The sequence below is a fragment of the Halichoerus grypus genome, chromosome 12 (assembly GCF_964656455.1).
Source record: "Halichoerus grypus chromosome 12, mHalGry1.hap1.1, whole genome shotgun sequence".
Lineage (NCBI taxonomy): Eukaryota > Metazoa > Chordata > Mammalia > Carnivora > Phocidae > Halichoerus > Halichoerus grypus.
Window position 1 is genome coordinate 22,243,245 of NC_135723.1, and position 20,172 is coordinate 22,263,416.

At 38.0% G+C, this 20,172-nt stretch overlaps 2 protein-coding genes across 3 annotated transcripts in view; one reads left to right on the forward strand and one right to left on the reverse strand.

The window, feature by feature from the left end:
* Positions 1 to 20,172, forward strand: part of FBXL13 (F-box and leucine rich repeat protein 13) — a 226,959-nt gene that overhangs the window by 82,009 nt on the left and 124,778 nt on the right. The window contains exons 8-9 of the mRNA XM_036067480.2: positions 3,172 to 3,267; positions 5,818 to 5,950. Coding sequence (XP_035923373.2) covers positions 3,172 to 3,267; positions 5,818 to 5,950 — 229 coding nt within the window. The remainder of the gene's footprint in view (positions 1 to 3,171; positions 3,268 to 5,817; positions 5,951 to 20,172) is intronic.
* The window catches only part of LRRC17 (leucine rich repeat containing 17), a 34,110-nt gene continuing 28,473 nt past the window's right edge, over positions 14,536 to 20,172 (reverse strand). For both annotated transcript variants that reach the window (XM_078060047.1, XM_036067476.2), the window contains exons 3-4: positions 19,960 to 20,115; positions 14,536 to 15,330 (exon numbers count right to left, since the gene is read on the reverse strand). In XM_078060047.1, the coding sequence (XP_077916173.1) occupies positions 14,933 to 15,330; positions 19,960 to 20,115 (554 nt within the window). In that variant the 3' untranslated portion in view covers positions 14,536 to 14,932. The remainder of the gene's footprint in view (positions 15,331 to 19,959; positions 20,116 to 20,172) is intronic.

Genomic DNA, 20,172 nt, shown 5'->3' on the forward strand with positions numbered 1-20,172 from the left:
TCCCAGTTGTTTTTTAGTTTTGTTGACTGTTTCCTTTGCTATGCAGAAGCTTTTTATCTTGATGAAGTCCCAATAGTTCATTTTTGCCCTTGCTTCCCTTGCCTTTGGAGACGTGTCTAGCAAGAAGTTGCTGCGGCCGAGGCCGCAGAGTTTGCTCCCTGTGTTCTCCTTTAGGATTTTTTGAGGGATTCCTGTCTCACATTTAGGTCCTCCATCCATTTTGTGTGTATTTTTGTGTGTGGTGTAAGGAAATAGTCCAGTTTCATTCTTCTGCATGTGGCTGTCCAGTTTTCCCAACACCATTTGTTGAAGAGACTGTCTTTTTTCCACTGGATCTTCTTTCCTGCTTTGTCGAAGATGAGTTGACCATAGAGTTGAGGGTCCATTTCTGGGCTCTCTATTCTGTTCCATTGATCTATGTGTCTGTTTTTGTGCCAGTACCATACTGTCTTGATGATGACAGCTTTGTAATAGAGCTGGAAGTCTGGAATTGAGATGCCACCAGCTTTGGTTTTCTTTTTCAACATTCCTCTGGCTATTTGGGGTCTTTTCTGGTTCCATACAAATTTTAGGATTATTTGTTCCAGCTCTGTGAAAAAAGTTGATGGTATTTTGATAGGGATTGCATTGAATGTGTAGATTGTTCTAGGTAGCATAGAAATTTTAACAATATTTGTTCTTCCAATCCATGAGCTTGGAACATTTTTCCATTTCTTTGTGTCTTCCTCAATTTCTTTTATGAGTGTTCTGTAGTTTTCTGAGTACAGAAATTTTGCCTCTTTGGTTAGGTTTATTCCTAGGTATCTTATGGTTTTTGGTGCAGTTGTAAATGGGATCAACTCCTTAGTTTCTCTTTCTTCCGTTTCATTGTTAGCATATAGACCCAGCAATTGCACTACTAGGTATTTACCCCGAAGTACAAATGTAGTGATCCGAAGGGGCACCTGCACCCCAATGTTTATAGCAGCAATGTCCACAATAGCCAAACTATGGAAAGAGCCCAGCTGTCCATCGACAGATGAATGGATAAAGAAGATGTGGTATAATATGACCCAGCAATTGCACTACTGGGTATTTACCCCAAAGATACAAATGTAGGGATCCGAAGGGGTATGTGCACCCCAATGTTTATAGCACAATGTCCACAGTAGACAAACTAGGGAAAGAGCCAAGATGTCCATCGACAGATGAATGGATAAAGAAGATGTAGTATATATATACAATGGAATATTATGCAGCCACCAAAAGGAATGAAATCTTGCCATTTGCAATGATGTGGATGGAACTGGAGGGTGTTATGCTGAGCGAAGTAAGTCAATCAGAGAAAGACATGTATCATATGACCTCACTGATATGAGGAATTCTTAATCTCAGGAAACAAACTGAGGGTTGCTGGAGTGGTGGTGGGTGGGAGGGATGGGGTGACTTGGTGACAGACATTGGGGTGGTTATGTGCTATGGTGAGCACTGTAAATTGTGTAAGACTGTTGAATCACAGACCTGTACCTCTGAAACAAATAATACATTATATGTTAAAAAAAAAAAAAGAAGAAGAAGATAGCAGGAAGAGAAAAATGAAGGGGGGGAAATCGGAGGGGGAGACGAACCATCAAAGACTATGGACTCTGAGAAATAAACTGAGGGTTCCAGAGGGGAGGGAGGTAGGGGGATGGGTTAGCCTGGTGACGGGTATTAAAGAGGGCACGTATTGAATGGAGCCGTGGGTGTTATACGCAAACAATGAATCATGGAACACTATATCAAAAACTAATGATGTAATGTATGGTGATTAACATAACATAATAAAAAAAATGCAAGCCCCCCCCCCAAAAAAGAAGATGTGGTATATATATGTATACAATGGATATTACTCAGCCATCAGAAACAATGAATACTTACCATTTACATCAACGTGGATGGAACTAGAGGGTATTATGCTAAATGAAATAAGTCAATCAGAGAAAGACAATTATCATATGATCTCACTCATCTGTGGAATTTAAGAAACGAAATAGAGGATCATTGGGGAAAGGAGGGAAAATGAAACAAGATGAAATCATAGAGGGAGACAACCATAAGAGATTCTTAACCAAAGGAAACAAACTGAGGGTTGCTGGAGGGGACGGAGGTGGGGGGATGGAGTAACTGGTGATGGACACGAGAGGGGCGCCTGGATGGCTCAGTCAGTTAAGCGTCTGCCTTTGGCTCAGGTCATGATCCTGGGACCCTGGGATTGAGCCTGGAGTTGGGCTTCCTGCTCGGTGGGGGATCTGCTTCTCCCTCTCCCTCTGCACCTCCCCGACCCTCATGCTGTCTCTCCGTCGCTTGCTCTCTCAAATAAAATCTTTTTTAAAAGAGGAGGGCACGTGATATAAAGAGCACTGGGTATTATATGAGACTAATGAATCACTGAACTCAACCTCTGAAACTAATAATACACTATATGTTAATTAATTGAATTTAAATTAAAAAAAGGAAATCTTTCTAAAAGCTTTGTTTTAGCATTTAAAAGCATTGTTTGGGGGGGCACCTGGGTGGCTCAGTCGTAATAAGCATCTGCCTTCGGCTCAGGTCATGATCCTAGGGTCCTGGGATCGAGTCCCACATTGGGCTTCCTGCCTGGCGGGAGGCCTGCTTCTCCCTCTCTCACTCCCCCTGCTTGTGTTTCCTCTCTTCCTGTCTCTCTCTCTGTCAAATAAATAAATAAAATCTTAAAAACAAAAAAATCATTGTATCAAGAGGATTTGCAGGCTTTCTAATCTATCATTTTTCCAGAAATTGAAGCCAAGATGGGTTTATTGATCTTTCCTAGGAATCCTTTAAAGGGAATCTAGTTTAGTTCAGCAAGCAATCATTGAATGCCTTCTCTGTAGCGGCTACTATTTAGGGAAACTACTCATTTGCTAACAGAAAGCCACTTTCGGTCAGAAAATAAATCTGTCTATCTTCTTCCCCATCCTTTTGTGACTATCAATTGCAAAGATCACATTATAACAAAGGCATCATCAGATAAGTTCTAGTACTTTAGGTAAAATTCCCATGTTCAGCACTTAAACCCCAACTACAACAATATGGATTACATTATCATCATTAACAACAACAAAAAAAGGTAAGTGGCAGAGTTGCCTTCCATAATTTTCAAAATTGTGTATTTCTCTTCTTTGTGTTTAGATTTTCGCCTACCTCACTTTAAGAGATATAGTAATATGTGGTCAAGTTTGTCACTCCTGGACATTGATGACACAAGGAAGCTCATTGTGGAATAGTGTAAGTAGACAATACTGGAAGCTATGTCTTTATTCTAGCTCTTAAAGGAGAACAGCCTGCTATAAAACCAGCTATATTAGGGACTACTTTTCCCTGCTCTCCCAATGGGGCCACAGAAAGTAGGTGCATTTGTTTTTCTTTTGTCCAGGCACAAGCCTGAAGGACAAGATGGAAAGATAATAATGTTATTTTAAGAGATATATTATCAGTATTTTCTAATTTACATGGTAGAAATAAATCGAATATTCTTTTTGGATGGAAACAGATCTCTGTTATATCTGAGTTAGACTTAACATTGCCTAAGTCAGGACGCTGCTGAGATAAACTGAGGAAATGTAAGTAAAGTGCTTACCATGGAGCCTGGCAGGTAGGCAACACTCAGTGAATATTAGCTCCTTTTATTGGTTCACAAAACATAACAAAGTAGCACAAAATATGGAGTAAAGGGGAAAAAAAAAACTGAGCATGAAATGGCGCTAAAATATACAACATGTAAACACAGCTTGTTTGATATTCTTAGGGTATCTGCATGTACAAAGACACATATACACTCTGGCATTTTCTAATATGGACAACTAGGCTGGTATTGTCATTGTACTATTTTTCTACTCTTCTTGTAACCTAGAATTTCTCATTCCAATAAGACACTGGGGAGAGGTCTCAGCCAACCACAAAAAATAAGCATAAATTGTCCTTGATGATTTCTCTTTTCTGTTCCTGGGATGATACTTTAATCTCTGTAATCATTTATGCCATCAAGCAACGTTGCAGTGGCAACATTTCCCCCGTTTCCTGATGTTCAGTCAGTAGCTGACTTTACCACCCCTCCTTGACAGCCAACGATCAGAGGAGTAACGACATCACATGCTCAAACTGACCTATGAGTAGATGGCTGGAACCATTCAGCATAAATTCAAACATTTAGACAAAGAAACTAAGGTGCCATTCATAAATCAAGTCACCATCTTGATATCCCATTCTTGGCTTTACTATTCCTTGTGCAACAATGGCAAGAAGAAAATGTGCTTCTGTCTCCGCTAACCCATCTTGGCTACCAAATGTAATATGCCTGTCTTAAGTTTATTTTTAGTTTAAGGCAGTGATACTCAAACTTCAGAATGCATCAGAAATAGGGGCGCCTGGGTGGCTCAGTCGTTAAGCGTCTGCCTTTGGCTCAGGTCATGATCCCGGGGTCCTGGGATCGAGCCCCGCATCGGGCTCCCTGCTCAGCAGGAAGCCTGCTTCTCCCTCTCCCACTCCCCCTGCGTGTGTTCCCTCTCTCACTGTGTCTCTCACAGTCAAATAAATAAATAAATCTTTAAAAAAAAATTATCTAAAGGGGTTGTTAAAACAGATTGCTGATTGCCAAACCTAGAATTTCTGACTCAGTAGGTCTGGGGTGGGGCTTGAGAATTTGTATTTCCAATAAGTTCCTGGTGATGCTGATGCTGCTGGTCCCAGGACCATACTTTGAGAATCACTGGTTTAAAGTAATAAATCTCTTTCTTATGTGATAGATTGGGGATGTTACTTTTTGCTTTGGAAAGCCTCTAAAGAATAAAAAAATGATTCCAAGCAATCAGAAAGAGAAAGATTATGTATAATACTAAGATCAGAACAAATCCTGCAGAAGCCTGGCAGGAAAAGCTAGCACTTTTGCCCAGAGACCTCACTAGGTAAAGTTGGAGAAAATATGAGTACATGTCAGTGAAGAACAGAGCCTGGGTAGGAGGTTAAGTTTCTTTACGCTCAGCAAATTTCTTTCTCCACAATTCTTCGCTGTCCTTCATCTTCTATTAATTTTACCTTCATTTGTGAGTGCTCAAGTGTAACGAACATTTTAGCACAAAGAATAGCTTTGTTCAGATGGCAAGCTGATTGGAAGCTCATAAACTTAATCTTTTAGCTGAAAGACATGATTAATACTACGATACCAATGCTATTGTTTATCAGCTGGCCCCGGCCACTCAGAGCTCCCAGAAATCTCTGTGCCCTTCAATATTACATGCAGTCAGCCAGGTTCACTCAGGTCATCTTTCCTTTCCCCTAGACCTCCCTCCTCCAAATTATGAGTTAGGAGAAGGCCACTCTAAACCCCACACTCTAAATTGCCTTCCCCACAGTCAAGAACTTAACACATTATCTATGCTCATGAATAGAGAAGGAGGCACCCATTAATAATGAACCTGGATGGGTTCATTGACACTGAAGTGGGGGGCAGCCTTGGGGCTCACCTGCAATGATGGGGGGTGAGGTATCCAGGCCACTCCAAGACAATCAACTCTGTTGTGGGGTAGATGTGAGACTCTTGCCCTCCCAGCTGTTGACCTAGATTGGACATTTGGAATCTGTTTGTAACTAAACCTGGGAATGACCATGAAAAAAAAAATCTGCTTGTAATTAAACTCCAGAATGACCCTGAAAACAAAGAAATGAAAAAGTGAGAGATGTGATGAAGACATTTGTTTCTTGATGCTTTTAAAATATTAAAAATTTTTGCATGCAAAAGATCTTTCTCATTTCTTAATGTCTTTTGCTTATCCTTTTTAGATTGATTTTTCCGCAGTAAAAAATATAATCACAGATAAATGTATAGTGTCTACTTTGCAAAGGTGGCGTCTAAATGTGCTGCATTTGAATTTTCGTGGTTGTGTTCTCCGATTGAAAACCTTGAGATCTGTCAGTGAGTATGTTCATTACAACTCTTTGTCTTGCTTTCTGTTTTTAACTAAACAAATATAAAGAAAAATATAAAGAAAATAGAAACTTCAGTTACGGTCATAGGCCATAAGAATGCCAATTAAAAACATTTTAAATGCTTATAATATAGTCAGCTCTTACTGGATTGTATGCTCTGGGAGTTGGTCCTTTGTCCATTCTTCTAGACTGCTTTTTTTGTTTAGCATTTGTCTATGTATCCTCAATTCATCTACTAAAAAAAATACAGTATAAGAATATATTCTCAATTTAAAAATTCTAACAATAGACTGTAAAAGCAAAAACTTACCTTTATCTCCCTCAAACCCATTCACTTACTCAAAGGTACTTAATGTTACCAGTTTTCTGTTTTTCTAAAATACATTTACATATATGTGATTAAAAATACAGAATTAAAAATTTTAACATGAAAATGATCATATTGTTTTATATTTTCTTTTATATCCTGGAAATCTTTCCATGTCAGTCCATATAGAATTACAAAATTATTTTTAAATACTCAAAATCATTTTCCATACTATGGGTGTAGCATAATTTATTTAACTTTCTTCCTCTCGAAGGACATCGAGGTTATTTCCATTTTTTTCCAAACTGCTTTGTACTTTCATTGTGACATTTGTCTTTAACAGTCTTAAGTCAGTCTGAGCTGCTATAATAAAGCTTCATAGACCGGGTGGCTTATAAAGAACAGAAACTTCATTCTCACAGCTCTGGAAGCTAGGTGTCCAAGACCAGGATGCCAACATGGTTCTAGAGAGGGCCCTCTTCTAGGTCATAGACCGTTGTTGTCTTGTTGTATCCTCACATGACAGAGAGAGGGAGACAGAGATTTCTGGGGTCCCTTGCATAAAGGTTCTAATCCTATTCATGAGAGCTCCACCCTAATTATGTCCTGAAGGCCCTCTACCTCCTAATATCATGACATCAGGGGCTAGGATTTCAACCTATGAGTTTGGTGGTGGGGGCACATCCAGTCCATTGCATTAATCCATATGTTGTTTAAGGTGCATTTTTTAGTTTCCATATATACTTCTGGAAATGAAAGGAAAAAATATATTTTAAAAAGTGTACATCCACACTGATTTCAGATAATAAGAATGCCATAAACATATGTAGATATCAACATGGATGAGTCTAGAGATATATGAGTGAAAGTAAGTTGCAGAATGACATATTTAATCTAATACCCTTTGCATACAATTTTTCAATGTGCAAAATAATAATATACTTAATATTTTGAAAGATTTTCAATAATATATTTTTAAGGGGACACACACATATATAGCAAAATAAAAAAAGCTTGCATGGGAATGAAAACTCCAAATGCAAGGTGATGGTTACCCCTGAGGTGGACAGGTTGAATGAAGTGGGGAAAATGTTCACAAATTTTTTCTTTTTCTTTCTTTTCTTTCTTTCTTTCTTTTTCTTTTTCTTTCTTCCTTTCTTCCTTTCTTTCTTCCTTCCTTCCTTTCTTTCTTTCTTCCTTCCTTCCTTCCTTTCTTTCTTTCTTTCTCTTTCTCTCTCTCTCTCTTTCTTTCTGGGTGAGAGAAGGTGGGGGAGGGGCAGAAGGAGAGGGAGAGAGAGAATCTTAAGCAGGCTCCACACCCAGCACAGAGCCCGAAGTGGGGCTTGATCTCACGACCCTGAGATCATGACTTGAGCAGAAATCAAGAGTCAGATGCTTAACCAACTGAGCCACCCAGGCGCCACAAGGAGTTTCAACTGTACCTGTAATTTTTTTAATTGAAAAAGTAAAGAAAATATACCAAATGGGATAATTCTGACTGGTTGCTGATGCTGAAAAGAGCTATAGTTTTTACATGATGTTATTGTATTTGATTATATATTAAATTGTGTTCTTGGTTTTAATAGTTTGCCAGTTGATTCTTTGGGGTTTTCTAGGCAGGTCATTTATTTCCATTCATTCCAATCCTTATATCTTTTCTTTCTTTTTTTTTTTTTTCAGTAGCAGGGATATGCAGCCATCTTGTCTCATTCTTTACTCCTTTTTCATATTTTTAATGAGAATAGTGTTACTATTATTACATCTTTCATTCCTGGCATACACCTTGTATAGGCATATAGCGCTGTTCCTTCTTTTACAGCAGCCATGTTTTGCTTGTTCCTCATTCAATCTCGTCATGTCTGCCTTTGGATTTTTAGGAACTATTAATGTCTGATCCACCAATACCACTTCTGCTTTGTTTTCCAGGGATATTACAGATTTTTGAAAAAAAAATCATTTCTTGGAATTTGGGTAGGAGAGGAAAGCTGAAATATATGCTTAGTCTTCCATCTTGAATGAACTTATAACTTTATTAGTAATAAAGATTTAACAAAATAATTGTAAACTTTAATGTGCTAGCCACCTAGTTTATAGCAGCATTATCTACAATAGCCAAATTATGGAAACAGTCCAAGTGTCCATTGATTGATGAATGGATAAAGATGTGGTTATACACACACACACACACACACACACACACACACACACACACACACTGGAATATTACTTAGCCATAAAGAAGAACGAAATCTTGCCATTTGCAACCACATGGATGGAACTAGGGAATATTATGCTAAGCAAAATAAGCCAATCAGAGAAAGACAAATACCATATGATTTCACTTATGTGGAATTTAAGAAACAAAACAAACGAGCAAAGGGGAAAAAAGAGAAAGAGAGAGGCAAACTAAGAACAGACTCTTAACTATAGAGAACAAACTGATGGTTACCAGAAGGGAGTTAGGTGGGGAGAGGGGTTAAATAGGTGATGGGGATCAAGGAATGCACTTGTGATGAGCACTGGGTATTGTATGGAAGCGTTGAATCACTGTATTGTATACCTGAAACTAATTATACTGTGTGTTAACTAACTGGAATTTAAATAAAAACTTTAAAGAAAATGTGCTAGTCACCCAAACTCACTGCCTCCAGAAAAATGGACTATTAAAAAAATCTGTTTTTTGAAGAAAGAAAATAGACTCAAGATGCAACATTCAAAGTTTTGGTTTGGCCTAATATTTTCATGTTAGCAATGGTGGTTGAACACTGGGGTGAGTTTCTGAGAAATGGCAGGGCATGTATCTCTGGAGGCTTTCATTCCTAGTTTGTTGAATTTTTTTTAATCATAAAAGGGTGTTGAATTTTGTCAAATGCATTTTCCACATCAACTGAAATTTTTTTCTTCATTCTATTTATATATTGTTATTACATTGATTTTTGTATGTTGAACCATCTTTGCATTCCTGGGAACAATCTCACTTGTTCATTGTGTATAATCCTTATAATATGCTGCTGTATTTTCTTTGCTAATATTTTGTTGAGGATTTTTGCATCTATATTTAAAAGGAATATTGTTCTGTAGTTTTCCTTTCTTATGAGGTCTTTGGCTTCTTTATTGGCTAATACCGGCTTCACAGAATGAGTTAGGAGCTATTTTCTCCTTTTCTATAGTTTGAAAGAGTTTGAGGATTGATGTTATTCTTTAAATGTTTGGTAGAATTTGCCACTGAAGCCATCTGGTCCTAGGCTTTTCTTTGTTGAAAGTGTTTTGATTGCTGATTTAATATCCTTATTTGTTACGGATCTATTCAGATTTTATGTTTCTTCTTGAGTCAAGTTTGATAGCTTGTGTGTTCCTAGGAATTTGTCAGTTCCAATGTAGGTAACCTAATTTGTTGAAGTGCAATTGTTCATAGTATTCTCTTATAATCCTTTTCATTCCTGTGAAGCAAGTAGTAATGCATGCACTTTCATTTCTAATTTTAGAAATTTTAGTCTTCCCTCGTTTTTCTTGATCAGTCTAGCTACAGGTTTGTTAATTTTTGTTGATCATTTCAAACAACCAACTTTTTAGTTTTTTTATTATGGTAAAATATACATAACACAAAAATTACCATTTTAACCATTTTAAGTGTACAGTTCTGTAGCATTAAGTGCATTCACATGGTTGTGGAACCATCATCACCATCCACCTCCAGAATTTTTCTTTTTCTTTTTTTTTTTTTTTAAGATTTTATTTACTTATTTGAGAAAGAGAGAGACAAAGAGAGAGAGAGAGGGAACACAAGCAGGGGGAGCGGGAGAGGGAGAAGCAGGCTTCCCGCTGAGCAGGGAGCCCAATGCGGGGCTCGATCCCAGGACCCTGGGATCATGACCTGAGCTGAAGGCAGCCGCCCAACCACTGAGCCACCCAGGCGCCCCCAGAATTTTTCTTTTTTAAAGATTTTATTTATTTACTTGAGAGAGAAAGAGCATGAGCGGGTGGAAGGGCAGAGGGAGAGGGACAAGCAGACTCCACACTGAGTGAGGACCCCCCCAATGTGGGGCTTGATCCCAGTAACCTGAGATCATGACCTGAGCTGAAGTCAGATGCTTAACTGACTGAGCCACCCAGGCGCCCCCAGAACCTTTTCAAAAAGTTTTTTTTTTTTTTTACTTGCAGAACTGAAACTCTGAACCATTATATATTAACTCCCCATTTCCCCCTACTCCCAACCTGTGGCAACTACCATTCTACTTTCTCCCTCTATGGATTTGACTACCTTATGTAAGTGGAATCACACAATATTTGCCCTTTTGAGCCTGATTTCTTTCATTTAGCATCATGTCTTTAAGTTTCACCCATGTGGCAGCTCATATCTGAATCTCCCTCCTTTTTAAGAGTGAAAAATACTCCATTAGCTGTATATACCACATTTTGTTTATCTGTTCACTCATCAGTGGACTTTTGGCTGTTGTGAAATAATGCTGCTATGAACATGAGTGTTCAAACATCAACTTTGATTTTTATTGATTCTATTGTTTTTCTATTTTCTATTTTATCCCCACTCCAATCTTTATTAACCTGCTTGCATTGGATTTTCTTGCTCATCTTTAGTTTCTTAAGGTGGAAATTTAGGTTACTGATTTGAGTCTATATTCTTTTAAAATGTTGACATTTACAGCTATAACTTTCCCTAGATTTCTTTTTTTTAATCTGTTTCCACATAAATACCTTTCCTGATGCCTAGACACAAAGTCCACTGGGAAGTTTGGGATGGAGAGGAAATGGGCAACATGAAGTTGCAACTTGTGTAGAGAATACAGAGAGGGCCAAACAATAAACAATTCTGTACTATGCAATGGCATATGTTCTTTACATCAGATAATGATATCTCTTATATATGTAATATATATCTCATACATTGTATCATAGATAGATAGATTGATTGATTGATTGATCGATCTTAGGTAGTTATTAGTCCAAGATAGCCAAAAATACTGCCTTAAGTTTTTTGATATTTTGTGGTCTACTTAAAAATATTTAATATTTATCTGGGGCACCTGGGTAGCTCAGTTAGTTAAGTGACTGACTCTTGATTTCGGCTCACGTCATGATCTCAGGGTTGTGAGATCAAGCCCCGTGTTGTGCTCTGTGCTGGGTGTGGAGTCTGCTTAAGATTCTCTCTCTCCTTCTCCCTCTGTCCTCCCACCTCCTCTCACTCTAAAAAAATAAATTCACATTTATCTAGAAGTGTAATTCTGTATTTCTTAGTACAAAAGTCTTTATCACAGAAAAAATTAAACATGCAAGCCTGAGTAGACCTTGGCTTTCTAAGGAAGTAAATGTACTACCTATCTCATCTTTATGATATTTTAATTTGCTAAAGATTATTTAATGAAATCAGTTTTAATTCCAGCTACCCTGAGTATGTCAAAGATAAAAACCCAATCTCAGCGATGTTTCAGCTTTTCAATTTTTTCTCCCAGCTAAGGTCAGTCAATCTATTGGTGTGTCTAGAATTACACACTTTTTTGGCAAGAAGTTTGACTTTCTGATTGCTACACTGAAGGTAAATATTGGCTAATCATTTGAGCTGTTTGGCTGAATGACCACAAGAGTTATACAAAATCCTTGTCTGCAAAAACCTTAGAATAAAATTAACTTTAAACTGTTATCTTAAAATGTTTAAAAGGTAGCTGAGGGCAGGGGAGAAAAATGCTTGCTATAATATTGTGACAATTAAGTGTGCAGAGTATATGCTAAAACACTTCAGCAAACATTTGTCACGGGGACACAAGTGATTTCTAAGTTCAGGAGTTGTGTTGTGCTTTAGTAAAATAGATATATTGCGGATGAGAAGCTCCACTTGGCTGAAATTTTTCTCCACTCACTCAGTGACTGGCCAGATGAGCAGGTCAGAAGAAGCTCTGATGTGTGATTACCCCTGTAGGTACATGTTTATGTTTCTAGAATTTATAGGAGATAATATTGAAATGTTTTGAACAGAATTATGAAGTAATTTGCCAGTCTCCCTGCCCCATTCGTGTTGTTCTTATTCACTCCAGTATTTACACTGATTTGTTAGTCACAGATTACATTTTCCCCTCCACTCACCAACACCCTCCCCCCCACCTCTTGAAGAGAGGAGCCTCGACGTCTCATCGAATTTAGGCAAGTAGATTTTCAGTACTGATTTGCTTCTATTTGCCAGAGTAGGAGAAACGGATTCCTCAGAAACAGACATTAATTGATCTTGGGCGTAAGCCCCAGAGGATGAATGGTTAGTAAATGAAAAATCTGAACTGCTTAACGTTAAGTATCTTTCCCAAATAACCAGGCATTAGGTCAGAGATGACTCAGACTTAGGACTCAAGAGACCTCAGCTTGCAGTGAATCTTATTTACTTCAGAACAATCAGGGAATTTGAGGACTAGCAGGAAAGTTAAAACAAACAGAACAAAACAGAACTTGAGTATTTATCCAAATATTACTCGAGTATTGGATAAATAATTGTTACATTTAAACATGTATGTTCAAGTATGTAGATCTCAGGATTATCATATTTTTGACTGCCACAAAATATACTTATTTTTTAAATCTCCTGACCTTCATCATCTATTGAACAGAAGAAAGGTCCAAAGACAAGTTATTCAACTCTCAAGAAATCGGCAGGAGACGAGGTACCTAAATGTTCAATTCGTCATTGATCAACTCTGTTTTCCTGAAAAGTATAAACTCTGATACAGCGAAGGGGCAAATCCTAAGCTTTAAAAAATGTACTTCAATTTTGGTCCTGGGAGATATTAGCAACTCTAACTTACTTTTGAATAGTATGGATCAATTTCTATTGCAATGTGTTTCAGAGCTTTATTTCCAAATAGATCTGGAAGATGACATTGAATATAAAAATCAACCAATAAAATCTCCAACTAGCCTCCAAAAATGGAACCAGAGAGTAACTTGAAGCCTTCCTCTGAATCAGATTTAATCTCCTTTCTTTCTAGAACCCTTGTGTCCCCACTGTGTGCCTCAGTCTCCCACCTAGGCTTCCTCCACCATCAGACCTGAAATAGGTCTCGTGTTCTTAGTATGTTACTCTGAGCGTTCATGAACATTAACACTCTAGTAACAGATTTGACAGCTCCCTTTATTCCCTCACAGTGAATAAGGTGAGGATTTGCACTGAGACCGAGTATGTGTAAGTCTCTACCCCTAATCCAAACCACTGGTAAAATGGGCAGAGTCCCGCACAGCAGAAAGGGCTCAGATGGACCTGAATGCTGGTTAGGCCGCCTGCCAGCTCTGTGACTGTGTCCAAGCCACCGAAACTCTAAGCCTTGGATTCCTCACCTAGAAAAGGCAGATAACATTACCTACCTCAGAGGGATCTTGTGGAATTAGAATATGTAAAGCTTTGCGCCAGTGTCTAGCATCTAGTCGGTGCTTAAGAAATGCTCAGTACTATTTGTCGTATATCAGCTTTTATGCTTTGTGCAAGTATCCAGTAAGACCGTTTGCTAAACTTTGTTATATACATGTGAAATGAAAATGTATTCAACTCAGTGTGAAAGGGAAATTTCTATGAAAATGAAAAAGTGGCATTTTTAAGGATATGTATATATATACATATTTTAATTTTTCTAATAGTACAGCTATCTATCAAAACACTAGCTGATGGGGTTATTCTCCAGGTATTTCCTCTTTTTCTGATGACCCGTTTCCCTGGGTGAGCTAATTTTAACCTGCAAACCCAAATCATGGGGCTTCCTTTGGACACCACCTCTTTACTCGGTTGCTTTGGAGATCACTGCCTCCTGCTGGGTTCTGCCTCAGCCCCAGTCCTGACCCTGAATTCTAACTTCATCCTTTGCTTTATGCTTGACATATTGAAGAGCTCAGGCCCTTCCCACTGGCAGGTGGTTTTCTAGTCTCAGTTCAAAACTCAGTGCTATTTCCACATTCTCTAGAGTTTATACCTCTTCATTGCTCATGTTTCATAATGTTTCACACCATCTACAAATTCTTCGGAGTCCCATCTTCTGACCAGTCTCCAATACAATTTCCAGATTCTCTATTTATTTGCTTGTGACAATTCTCCTTCAGGTCTAGCTTGACAGTTGTTTGCAACAATCAGTGAAGAGTACTTGAGAATTTGGGTTTACCAGGACCTCATTTTGGAATGCACAGGAGTCTGAAATGGGATTTTATTCTATGTATAAGCTGACTTACTGAAAAAAAAAAAAAGTGGGAAGGGCGGAGGGAGAGAATGATATTTTATATTTATTAAGCGTTCATATATTTTCATTTTAATCTTTAGGTATGCACCAACAGTTATCACAAGGCATATAAAAATGAACCAAGTTTTTTTTTTTTATTTTCAAAAAGCAGTAAAAACATTTATACAGGACATTATGAAATTCCAATGTCATCATTAGGACCCAAATCCTGCAGTTTGCCAGTGCGGAATCATCACTAAAGGCCGGTCTGCAATAGGCAGGAAAGCAGGATGAAAGTATTTCCTTGAGCGCTAGAATTCTCACAGTACTACTACTACTAACTAAGGGACCCTTCCTTTAGCTGGATAACCCTGCATCAGTAGGCAACATGTTAATCCCAATGTAAACATGTGGTTTTCTGACATCGGTCTAGCAAACACAAAACCTGAGAACAATTTCTCAGTTATCCCACTATAGTGATTCTTACACTTTGCTTCTTTGCTGTGTGATCCCTATGTATTCTTTCCCATTCATCATCTTCCGTATCCTGGTCAAATGTTTCAGGGTATGCTGGTAATTTGTCTTTGGGGCATTCTTCGAAGTAAGTGCGAATGTATTTTCCCACAAACCACCCTTTGTATTCTTCAGGCATTTTGCATTCCAGGCCGGTATAGTGGACGTTGTAGTGATGCTTTAACCAGTAGTAGAGGTAGTGGATATTGTAGTCACATCTCCAAGGGTTATCTCGGAGCCACAAGAGTTTCAAAAAATACAAGTCTTCTAATACGCCATAGTCAAAGTTTTGTAGACTGTTGTTGGATAAATCTAACTCTTCTAAATGTGTGAGTCCTAAAAAAGCAGCTAGAAACAGAAAATATTTATTAACGCAATGAATAGCTGGGTCACATCCAACTGTAGGGCGTATTATCAGGACAAATACAAAAAAAATAAGAGACTTAATTCTCCTGGTTGAAAAATAAAGAAAAAAGATTGCCTTCCTCTCCTTTTTCTCAGAGTGTTTACTTGAGAAAACTTGTACTTTTAAGTACTTTATACTCTCTGAAATGTACATATCCTTTACAAGATTGGCTAGGGCTTCAGTCAACTTTGAGAGCCAGGAAGGTCTTTCCCAAGGACTTGAGAACCATCTCTTTTGGAATGTAAACATCAAGGGAGATAGCAGCCCTATCTTCCAGTTTCTGTGGGACCCAAGGGGCCTTGCTCCTGGTTGCAAAACCATCTCTTCATATAAAGATGGAGTTTGTTTTTCTCTGGATAAAGCCAATTGGTCACCTCAATTACCAGATCAAGTTAGGATGCACCATGTATGACAAATAATGCTGTCAAGTCCTTTCACTTAAGGACTAGTTATTTACCCTGAAAACATGCATGTATTGGGTTGTCTGCTTGGCTATATAAAAGAGTAAGATTTCTGTCTTTGCAATCTCTTAGAAGATTTCCTGTGATGTGCATCACATTCTGGTTTAATGCTTATTCAATAATAAAAGCGTGGTTTTTTTTTTTTTTTTTTTTTCCCTCTACTATCTTTGTGGAGAGAATTTCTGTGTTGGGAAATTTTGGTTTTAATTAAATTTTCCTAACAGTATACATGTCTAAATGCAAAATTCTGAAGTATGTTTTTACTCACACAAAGCTTTTTCCTGGATTTAATTAACTAGAATACAATATTTTATTTGAAAAATCAGTTTAATGTTAGCTTTCTAAAAAATGTTTTCTGGGCTCAAGTACATTTTTTAAATACTCACTGCAAAGATGCCATCAAAAAAAGCATGAATTAGGAAAATATTTCAAATGTAAGACATAAGTGCATAAACAATGAAAAAATGTGTATGGTGATGATCTGACAGTTCCTGGGATAGCAAACTCAAAATGCTGCGAAAACAGCCCTTTCTCTGTTTAGGGGGAGGGAATTATATTCCTGTAGAGTCCAAAATGAAACAATTTTAATCAACATTTTGAAAACCTCTGGTTGTGTTTTGGCAAGCTATGGTAGCTGTCAGCTTTGAATCCATATGTATTTAATTCTGCTGGAGGGTCGGTAATTAACAAATATCAAACATATAACACAAAAATAAGACAACAAAAACCTCTTTTTTTTTCCCCCTCCAGGAATAAAAAAAGAAATCTAAACCTAGATTATCCCTATTTCAGTTGATGTGGACTAAACCTGGAACTTATTGGTCAACCTTGATTTCAAATATTTTGTTTTTATTTCAAGCATTTTCTCATTACTGTTTTAAAATACTCAGGGCATACGATAATGCCTTTATTTTGAATTTGGAAAATGTGCTCTAATACCAATACCATGAACCATCTTCATATCATTTGCTTTCAGGCAAAACTCGTAATTTCCCCTAAAAAGAATTCTTTCTATTTTGGTGCAAAAGCAATGGCCTGGATAGGAGAGTTGGGATCGGGCAGGCGGCTGGGGAGGAGCAAAAGGTCAGCCCGTGTAATAACAGTTCTGAAGACACTGCATTTTTTCCCCTATCTGCTAACATTCTGTGAACCAACCATCTCACAATTTCCTTTCCTCAAAACAAGTCAGCCCTTCAGACTGAAAGCATGTGAAAACATTCCTAGATTTTATTTTGCGAGCACTATAGTTTTTACTTAAACCCTATGTATTCAAGCATTTGGGAAAGGTGGATTTCATTTGTTTCGTAAAGGAGCTAAAACCCCTAATAGGGTGTCTTCTTTCTCTCTTCTGCTGGAAAGTCTGGCATTTCATGAGATTGTTATTTCATGTCTTTTAAAACCAGTACATCTCAGTGCATTTGTGTACCTACCAGCATAAGTATTTACTTAAGTCTACTTTGGCTCTGTTTCATCTCATCGGTCCTGAAATACAGAAGGACTTTAATCTTAGTAGTACTTTTTTAAAATTAAATAGGCTCCCTGCCCAACATGGGGCTTGAACTCACAACACTGACCTTGAGTGGCACAGTCTACCTGACTGAGCCAGCCAGGCGCCCTGAAGGTCTTTTATTTTTAAAACCTCTTTAGGTCATTTTGACTTGTTGAAGAGCTGAGATACTTTTTGTTCCAGGAAAGTGGTTGACGTTCGGTAGGTGCTCAACACATATTTGTTAATGTAGAAAATACTTTCCTGGGACTGAATTGAGAAAAAAAAAGACTACTACTACTGGTAACACGAGTTCCTCTTGTGTGTCAGCAAGGAAAGCACACCAGGTAAACGAGTTTGAGAGGCCTGCAGGAGATCTCAAGGATGGTAAAGGAATCCTTGCAATTATGGGAATTTCATAACTGCTGAGGGAAAAACATCACTAGAAATAAACCCAATTTGCACTATTATCTATCTTTGCATTGTTTTCTCATTTCTCTCTAGTTTTCTTTACAGACTGTGCTTCCATTACAATGAAGATATTGTTGTACCATTATTCACGACTTTAATAAATTTAACTTAGGCCATAGAATAACAAACATTTTAGTCTCTTTTAGAGGTAACTCTAAAACTCAATTGCATGGATACTTTTGATGGGTGTAAGCCCAGGGCCCCGGGACAAGGCATGCTTGTCTTGCAACTCTTTGGTTCTCATGCAGCAAGAGAGGAGGGTCTCTGCTTCCAGACTCTTCACACTGTGGCCTAGCTTTGTGGAGACTGGCTCCCAGTGACTGCCCGCCACACTAACATGATGATTGCTTCAACTGGGAGAAGGATGTCTCTGTTGTATTCTTACTCACTGTGAAATGAAAATTGCTTTTGACCTCACAACTTAAAGATACCCCCAGGTTTACGTCATCTCTACAGGCTAAGGTGTAAGTGTAGCATGGTGTTGTTATTGTGGGAAAATTTTAAATTATCATTTCTTAATATTTTAAAAAGATGTTACTAACACTAAAATATGCCTTTGTAGCTCCAGAACATTCATTCTCAATTTTCACTTTCTACAATGTTAAAACCCTACTGTTCTATTAATGGTATTAAATTACCAGTAAGAAAAGCAGAAGTAACAATTGAACTGAAAATATTTATGATATTAACACTGAATTATTAATAATATTAAAATAATTTTTATAGATAGGATTTTTCAAATTGAAGTAGCACTATGAAAGCATGTATGTTACAAATCTGACCAAAATTGCAGTAATTCTCAGTTCTTTCCAAATCCAGTGTGCTTATATAACGTACCATCCTCATTTTTGCCAGAGGCTTTGCTTCTTATTAGCAAATGGGGAGGAGATTTGAAGGATGGGAAAGAGAATTAATCTGGATCTAGGATTAGATAAAATACATCTGGCTCTGGCTTGAGCACATTTTATCTTAATTTATGAGCTTGGTGCTTAGCAGATTGTTTCAAGTTTATTTTAATTTTTTTTTAAAGTTTTTAAAATTCTTTTTTAAAGATTTTTTTATTTATTCATTTGAGATAAAGAGAGTGAGAGAACACGAGCCAGGGGAAGGGGCAGAGGGAGAAGCAGACTCCCCCTGAGCAGGGAGCCCGATGCAGGGCTCCATCCAGGGACCCAGGGATCAAGACCTGAGCCGAAGGTAGACCTTTTTTAAAGTTTTATTTATTTTTTTTAGTAATCTTTACACCCAATGTTGGGCTCAAACTCACGATCTGAGATCAAGAGTTGCACGCTCCACTGACTGAGCCAGCCAGGCACCCCTCAAGTTTATTTATTTTTTAAAGATTTTATTTGTTCATTTGAGAGAGAGAGAAAGCACGAGCGGCTGGGGGGCAGGGAAAGGGGCAGGGCGAGAGGGAGAAGCAGGCTCTCTGTTGAGCATGGAGCCGGACCCGGGGCTCAGTCCCAGGACCCTGGGATCATGACCTGAGGCGAAGGCTGACACTTAACCGACTAAGCCACCCAGGTGCCCCATCCCCTCAAGTTTACTTTTTTTTTTTTTTTTAAAGATTTTATTTATTTATTTGAGAGAGAGAGAATGAGAGACAGAGAGCATGAGAGGGAGGAGGGTCAGAGGGAGAAGCAGACTCCCTGCCGAGCAGGGAGCCCGATGCGGGACTCGATCCTGGGACTCCAGGATCATGACCTGAGCCGAAGGCAGTCGCTTAACCAACTGAGCCACCCAGGCGCCCCTCAAGTTTACTTTAAACAAGTCGTTAAAGTCTTGCCTTAAACAAGTTGGGACTTAATGGATAGCAAAGAAAATACCAAATCTGAATTTCTCTTTAAAAATCACTATCTGTTTAACATATTACTGACCACATATTCTTATTTTTAAAATCTATTCTACAAAAGACACTTTTATTTGGACCAACTGAATAACTGTTGCTTAGTAATATATAATATTATAACCTTCATAAAGCAACATTTTGGTAAATATTTCTCTGAGCACCAAACAAGTTCTAATTTAGGCAGCATGTTTAATTTAACCTTTTTATTATTTAGTTTTTGCATTTACTACAAATGTTGTCATAAGGAAAAAAAAAATCAAAGAATACCCATCACCCATTTAAAGGGCTATTCTGTGGAACTTACCAGGATCTATGAATTCAATGCCATTGCTGCTGAGGTTTAATTTTTTTAGCTCATGAACATCTTCAAACTCCTTGGGTCGAAGTTGGTTGATTTTATTGTATGACAAGTCAAGTTTAACAATATCTGGAGGGATGTTGTTTGGAACTTTCTTCAGCTCTGAAAAATTAGTAACATTCCGGTTATCGAGGTTTCCCCTCACCCCATATTCTCTGT